At 39.4% G+C, this 8,041-nt stretch overlaps 1 protein-coding gene across 1 annotated transcript; it reads left to right on the top strand.

The window, feature by feature from the left end:
- Window positions 1-426: 426 nt before the first annotated feature.
- LOC101302705 (probable ubiquitin-conjugating enzyme E2 24-like) lies at window positions 427-936 on the top strand. The gene has a single exon (XM_004289459.1). It carries the CDS (start codon window positions 427-429, stop codon window positions 934-936), a length of 510 nt encoding a protein of 169 aa, XP_004289507.1.
- The last annotated feature ends 7,105 nt before the right edge of the window (window positions 937-8,041 follow it).

Raw genomic sequence — 8,041 nt, 5'->3', positions numbered from 1 at the left:
AACGTAAAAACTAAAAATAAAAANAAAAAAATTAGCGATAGTAAAGTACACAAACATATAATGAAGGAGTGGAGAATTCTGGCCAAGAACCTCCCGGAAAACATATATGTACACGCTTCGACCTCCTTAGGGCCGCCATTGTTGGAGCTGCTGGTACTCCCTACCATGACGGACTGTTTTTCTTTGATATCAAGTTCCCACATGACTACCCAACTCGGCCACCAAAGGTTTATTTTCGCTCTTACAATTTGAGGCTGCACCCTCACTTATTTTCTAGCGGAACAGTGTCTGAATTTGCTGAATAGCCATATTTTTTGGAACAAATGGCACCCATCTCAATCGACAATTCTCCAAGTTTTGGTGTCTCTCCAAGGTTTAGTTCTCAACGAGAACCCCTTCTATGATGCATTGGGCAACCGCGGGAACATGAAGAAGGTACCACAGGAGTCCAACAACAATGTGTTTGTCGCAACGTGTCGAATGACACTGTTTTTGCTTCGAATACCTCCTAAGAATTTTGAGACTTTCATCATTGATCACTTTCGCGAGAGAGGAAATATGATACTAGGAGCGTGTAGGGCGTATGCGAGTGGGCACATCTTAGTTGGACATTACTCTAATGGGTCGTGTTCATTGTCGTCCTTTCCGGTTTCAGTTCACAAAGTTTCCAGAAATTTCAAGCAGTTGTTGGAGCAGCTGTACCCACTACTCATTGAGGAATTTAGAATGATTGGACTGAATGGGGAATTTAGAACGATCGGGGCTTGTAATGTGGTCGAGCACTCCATCCCGCTCAAAGCCAAGAAACCTAATTCTTGGAAGATTTCCATCAAGGTTTTCAACAAATTGGGAAAGATCTTAGGATTGAAGAAGGGGAACAAGAAGAAGAATGTCGACACTTGTGCCTCGGATTTGAGTACTATACAGTCAAGTTGACAATCAGATGATTGTCATTTAGTGTAGCTTCATCTTCAAATTGCATGGTGTTATGTCAGTCACAAAAGGTTTAGCTCCATTCTCTTCAAAATGATCTTGAGTCTTGCTTCTCTTCACGTAAACCCCAAATTAATCAGACAGCGTTTACCTGCATGTTAATTCCCTTTATCAATCTACAAGTATGTTGCATCAAGAAACAATGGGCAAGGGGAAGGAAACAATGTAATATATATATATATATATATATATATATTTATATATACCTAGAAATTAACTCAATCTGTTTAATTACTTTTAGTACAAGAAGTCTGATCATGGCTCTCATGCATTTTCAAGTTTGCTGATCATGCATGCATGCTTTCATTGGATATCAGTGCACCCTTGGGGTCACCAGTTCTTCTAGTACTATATATTATAGTACAAATATCATGGCTTTTCTTTTTTACTCGAAAATCAGGAATCTTATTATCTCCCAGTTGCAAAATTTCATTCCATGCTTTAATTCCTTTTGTTCAGGGGTAAGTAGTAACCTTGCTAAAGCTAGCTTTACATACAAGTGTGTTAAGATATTTTGACGTGTTGGGCAGTGTCTTCAACAGCTCAGGCGTCTTTTTCTATTCTACAAAAACAAGTGAAACTTCAGCATGGCATACAGATGATAAATTCCATGATACCATGAGCATTGCAAGCATGAAGTAGTTACAGTAAATTCCTCAATGTTATACTTAATCCATGTACGAATGGCCGCACACATTTCATAAAACAGAAAGTAATTACAATAACTAATTAATAAGTTCAGCATCAATTTTGACTAGCGACCAATGAACACTGAATACACGAAAGATGATCTTCATCAAAGCATTTGTTAACTAATGATTGTTGTGGAGGTAGCAACCAATAATGCTGGAGTCTATGGTGGTGCAGATCCAGGGACCTGGACAAGCTCCTCCTCCGACCACGGAAATCTCGTCCGACCCAATTTCGAACCCGGTCCAGGACTGAGAAAACACCTCAATGAGCACGAGAGTGTTGGTGGGTAGGGGCTGGTAGGCTTGGCTGTGAGTTGCTCAAGAACTCGGCGGCTTTTCCAAGTCATCGGCATAGATCGCATTGAGATCGTTAACCTCAATCGTCAATTTCTCTTCAGGCTAGGAGATGTGGGCAAGCCAAAGGCTGATCGGTTGGGGTGTCAAACGAGTAATGCAAAGAGGTGCTGTGGTTCCGCACTTCTGCGGGATTGGTGACAAAGAACAACCTGTCATAGAAATAGTGATGTCATAATATGGTTCGACAACGAAACTTGATTTTTCAACTCATTCCATGTAGGGCACGTTGAAATGTCAAAGAGCCACGTAGAACTCTAACCTTTCAACGCACTTAAACCTTTACGGTGCCTAACTTAGCATTCCAACTGTCCAACCTTGAATTCTCACCAAGTGTCATGGACAACCACTAAGTATCTTGGATGATCACCAAGTGATTAATTACCTCACTTTCATGCATTGGCAAGACTAGAGCATATCGTAACCTAACCATTAGGGAAGCCAAGTCCATATGAATCAAGAGCCTTAACTCTCAGGCCAAAAGTTCGACATCTGAGGCGTAGAAGCCTCGACCCCTGATTATCATAGCCATAACCTCCTAGGCTGATCCTCGACCCTCAGGTCACTCTTAGACATGCAATAGTCAGCTGGAGTGCTAAGGAGAAACTTACCAACTCTTCCACATGTCATGCTCCAACATCAAGTATAGGTCTTATGACAAATGAATGGTGATTCGAGAGTCAAAGCTATCTTAAATATGCGACACGTATCCTGACCCTCCACCAATCTTCCAGGTGTCGAGATCCAACATCGAGCATGACTCTAGGCATGGCTTTAGTCTAACTCAATGACAATAGAGCTATAGATATGTGACACGTGCCTTGACCTCCCACTCCATCAGCCTATCTTGTGTCAACCACCTACTCAATTAGACCCATTCCTTGTCAGACCCATAGTGTGTTAGGGTAAGGGGTTTGGTGAAGAACCCCATGCCTTCTCTTTCCACATAAGCAAACTCATCGATCCCTTATAAATACCAAGTGTTCTCAAGGCTGAAACACAACTCCACATGTCCATTTTCTTCTTCTCTTCTCTCCCAAAAACCATGCCAAAATGCATAGGAGAGGCTATCATTCCTTCTCCCCCAAAGATTATACCAAAGTGCATAATCTCCCTCTATCTCTACAACTCCATTTCTTCTTCTCTTCTCTCCCAAAACTATGTCAAAGTGATAAGAGAAGCTATATCACTTCTCCCCAAAGATTATGCCAAAGTGCATAATCTCTCACTACTAGAAGAAAAGCTTTAGCCGACGAAAATAAAAAAACCAGGCCGACTAATTATTTTTTCGTCGGCTAAAGTCCACGTTAGCCGACGAAATTTTCATTCGTTGGCTAATTTAAATTTACGTCGGCTGAAGAAATTTTTTCGTCGGCTATACTATACTTTAGTCGGCCAAAGTTTTCCTTCGTCGGCCAAAGTTTTTACTTGTCGGCTAAAGTATTTTAGTAGACGAAAAAAAATCTCGTCGGCTATTATCGAAAAAAGTCGTCGGCTAAAAGAAAAATAATAAAATGTTGTATAACTTGCTTAGTAGGTTTTAAACAAATACACAACTTTGTGAACCAACTCTACATAGAAGTAAAATTAACAAAAATCTGGTGAAATAAGATGTGTTCAGAATGGTGAAATACGTTTATAATTCAAAAATCACGTAAATCGGGTAACGTCTCTGATGTAGAACAGTCGAAACTCGATATGCTGTAGATTTGGCGTTAAGTGTCCGATTGACTATTGTGATACCTTTCCGGAAGCGTAATGGCCCTACGAGTCAAACTCATTGCTTTGCCATGAGATAGGGGCCTTTTTGGCCATCCGAGTCCGTTTAGGGCTTCAAAATGCAGTTTTCTTATTTCTGATTAGAGTTGACCGTTTCGATCAAGCCCTTAACGTTGTCGAATCCAGTTGAATTTTTTACCATAGACATCTTTCGTCATAATGATTATATTTGATGGTCGAATTTTGGTTTGTGAATTTTAGTCATCGGAATCACGTGTCTACAAATGTTGTATAACTTGTTTAGTAGGTTATACAACATAGGAAGCAAAATTATCAAAAATCTTGTGAAATAAGATGTGTTCAGAATGATGAAATACGGCTATGGTTCAAAAATCATATAAACTGGGTAACGTCTCGGTGCCGATAGTAGCGGTCAACCCTATTTACAGTTATTATTCCCTATGGGGAGCCCTATCATCGGAAGGTAAATGTCTCAAAATTTTTATATGGGAAGTTGTGTCTCATCTACATGAGAGTTTTTCGTGTGGAAGGTTTGACCAAACTATGTAATATAGAGGGAGATATGAGCATTTTCGTGTGATAAGTGACGATGGATTAGGGTTGACCGTTTCGATCAAGCCCTTAACGTTGTCAGATCCAGTTGAATTTTTTACCATAGACATCTTTCGTCATAATGATCATATCTGACGGTCGAATTTTGGTTTGTGAATTTTAGTCATTGGAATCACAACGTGTCTACTAATGTTGTATAACTTGTTTAATAGGTTATACAACTTTGTGAACCAACTCTACATAGGAAGCAAAATTATCAAAATCTTGTGAAATAAGATGTGTTCAGAATGGTGAAATACAGCTATGGTTCAAAAATCCTGTAAATCGGGTAAAGTCTCGGTGCCGATAGTAGCGGTCAACTCTATTTACCGTTATTATTCCCTATGGGGAGCCCTATCGTCGGAAGGTAAATGTCTCAAAATTTTTATATAGGCGGTTGCGTCTCATCTACGTGAAAGTTTTTCGTGTGGAAGGTTTGACCAAACTACATAATATAGAGGGAGATATGAGCGTTTTCGTGAATTTAAAGACTTTAGCCGACGAGATATTAAAAAAGTTGTCGGCTAAGGTCAAATTTTTTTTTGCGGTAAACCAAATTTGGAGGAAAATTTTCAAAGGACTTTAGCCGACGAAAATATATGATTTCGTCGGCTATTGTCAAAAAATTTTTAACCAAAATTTTTTGGCGGTCAACTAAAATTTTCAAAATTTTCAAAAGAGTTTAGCCGACGAAAATAAAGAATTTTGTTGGGTAAAGTTCTTTATATAGGAGTTTTACCGGAGGTGGATGGTAAGAAGTCTGTTTCGCCTGCCGGATTTTCTTCTCGGCCTAACTCTGTCGTCAAGCCACCAGAGACCGCCACACACTTGTCCCAAAAGCTTCGCCGTCGTCTCTACTTCATTGCTGGACAGGTGGTGCATCGAGTGGCGTCGCCGTGAGGGATAAATCGAGCTCCAAAACTCTGCCGGTTCGGATTCGGTGTCGATCGAATTTCTTCTTCCTCACCATTTGGTGAGTTCTATATATGGATAAGTTGAGTTTGATTAGTACTACGTTCCCCTAAAATTTGGTAGCTCGATTCGGTATGTGTGAGGAGAATAGAAGATTTGAAGTTTTTAGGGTTTAAATTGGGGATTTTTATATTTTGATTCAATTGACCTGTTTAGGCTTAGAATTGGGCTTCGACTTCTTCTAGAAAGTTGTTTGAAATGTTGAGAGGAAGATTCTATCAAATTTTGGTGGTGATTGGAGGTGGCTGAAAGTTTCTGCAGTTTTTTTTTCAAAAACCAGCAACTTTAGCCGACGATATTTAAATACTATATTCGTCAGCTATAGTATTTTTTAATTTTTTATAAGGTTTAGCCGACGAATTATGGCATGTTTCGTCGGCTATATATAGTTATTTTTTAAATTTTTTATAATGTTTAGCCGACGAAATAGACTATATTTCGTCGGCTATAGCTGTTTTTTTAATTTTTTATTACATACTTTAGCCGACGAATATCGTCGGCTAAAGTATTTAAATATTCGTCGGCTAAAGTATTTAAATATTCGTCGGCTAAAATATTTAAATATTCGTCGACTATTGTCCCAGATAATAGCCGACGACGTCTTCTAGTGTCGTCGGCTAAAGTCATCGCCGATGACCCTTTCCCGACGAAACTATAGCCGACAAAGGCTCATCGGCTAAGATCTTATCCGACGAATTAAGCTAACAAGCCGACTAAACTTTTTCGTCGGCTAAAGTGCTTGTTCTGGTAGTGTCTCTCTATCTCTTTTCTTTGCTTGCATGCTAGGGATGCATCAGCTCAATGCCAAAGCATTATACACTTCTCATATCTGTATTCATTGTTCAAACATTCTATTGACTTTGGCGTCGGAGAGTGTTTGGCTGGCCTTAGGCTGGTCCTCCGATAACCTTCCTTTTCTTCACTTGTGTAGATCGTCTTCATGGAGAAAGCTCCTCTCTCATCAAGTGGAGGAAGCTCAACGTCGAGTGGAGGAAGTCCAAGAGGAGAGTATCAGCTAGCATCATCCAACAAATGAGCAAGGACACCACCATCATGTGTAGGAAGTCCACCATCCAATGAAGTAAGCTCAACGCCGAGTGGACGAAGTCCAAGAGGAGACTATCAGTTCCACCCAACAAATGAGTGTGAAGGCTCAATATCAACCAAAAGAAGTCCAAGACGAACTATTAGTTCCCCCAACAAAGGAGTGGAGGAAGCTCACCATCGAGTGGAGAAAGATCATCATCGAGTGGAGGAAACTCATCATCGAGTGAATGATGTCAAAGGCTATATGACCACCTCCGCTAAAAAACAACAACAATGCTCTAAGACACCTCGATCACTTTAAGAAGAGGAGAGCTGATGTCTATGATCAATAATCCAATCTCGGTGAAGGAAGTCAGATGCACAAGACCATCAATGTCATTCCTCAAATCACATATGGTGGACTACGAAGACACAATCCTAGCTAGACCACCAAGGCATACCTTTAGTAATCAGAGGTGGACGACCAAGACCACGCTTGTAGACCAACTAACCGAGGAGTGAAATAAAGATGTCAACGAAACTCTAGTTGACCCGTTGGTGCTAAAAATGGCATCAACAAGCAACTTGTGATCCTAACTTAATTTACATTGTTAATTACCCTCAGGGCTCATTGAAACATGAAAGGTATGATCTGTAGTGGAAACTAGCTAGTCTGGAGATGGTGTGGTGTGTGTTCCAGGAGGATGAATGAAGATATATAAAGGACGAGATTTTATAACGAAAGCCTCAAACTTATTGATTCAGTCAAACTGACATGTTCTGTTCTGTACAGTGCACATAGAACTTGCAGGTTTGAACTTAATTTGAACGAGCTAGCTAGGTCCAGTCAACAAATGCAGAAAATATCTCAATTTATATCCTGTTTGGTATGAGTTGTAAATTAAGGTTTTGAGACTCCTACATATCTGTATAGGTAACTGTTGCCTAGCAGCTACTTGCCTGCGTATCATATATACCGGCTATTGCTTCCACGATTATTGCGATTATATGAGTTACCTGTGCACTACAAAAACATTGAATATTGCATCTGGAAAAGGCAAAACTCTATCGAAATTAATCCATAAACCACTGACGACTGTGGATTATTGCAGCATTTCTACATATATATATGATGACTAGATGGAAGTTTGTGCTAGTTTTGTTGGTGGTCTGAAGAAACATATAATTATCGTTTCCTCTTTTCATTTCTTGGTGTATGTACGTATTTGTTATACTAGAAACTTTCTCCCCTGCAACATTTGCTTTCCAGGCTTATTTATACATACGTTCATAGGACGTTTAAGTATATATATCTCGAGCTCGTTAATTTCCGTTATTGATATATGGTTGTGCTTTTCATCATACTCATTTGCTATTAACCATGCATGGACCCATATATGTTTTGTAATGGACATAACAAGATGTTTTGTATCTTCACATAAATTTCCAAGTTACTGATAATAAGGGCATATGGCGTACATGTAATGTCTTTGCTTTAAATAAGTCCTTGTAACTCGATCTAAGATTGTTTAAGAGGAAAGATACATATATCTCCAGTAGAGTAATGATGCTTGCATCGGAGATCAGTACACCCTTGAGTCACCATATAGATATGTTGTTCAACTATCAACTATATATATATATATATATATATATATATATATATACTANAC

This window comes from Fragaria vesca, linkage group LG1 (genome assembly GCF_000184155.1).
Source record: "Fragaria vesca subsp. vesca linkage group LG1, FraVesHawaii_1.0, whole genome shotgun sequence".
Taxonomy (NCBI): Eukaryota; Viridiplantae; Streptophyta; class Magnoliopsida; order Rosales; family Rosaceae; genus Fragaria; species Fragaria vesca.
Note: the sequence above shows the minus strand (reverse complement) of the source record. Positions and strands in the feature narration are given on the sequence as shown.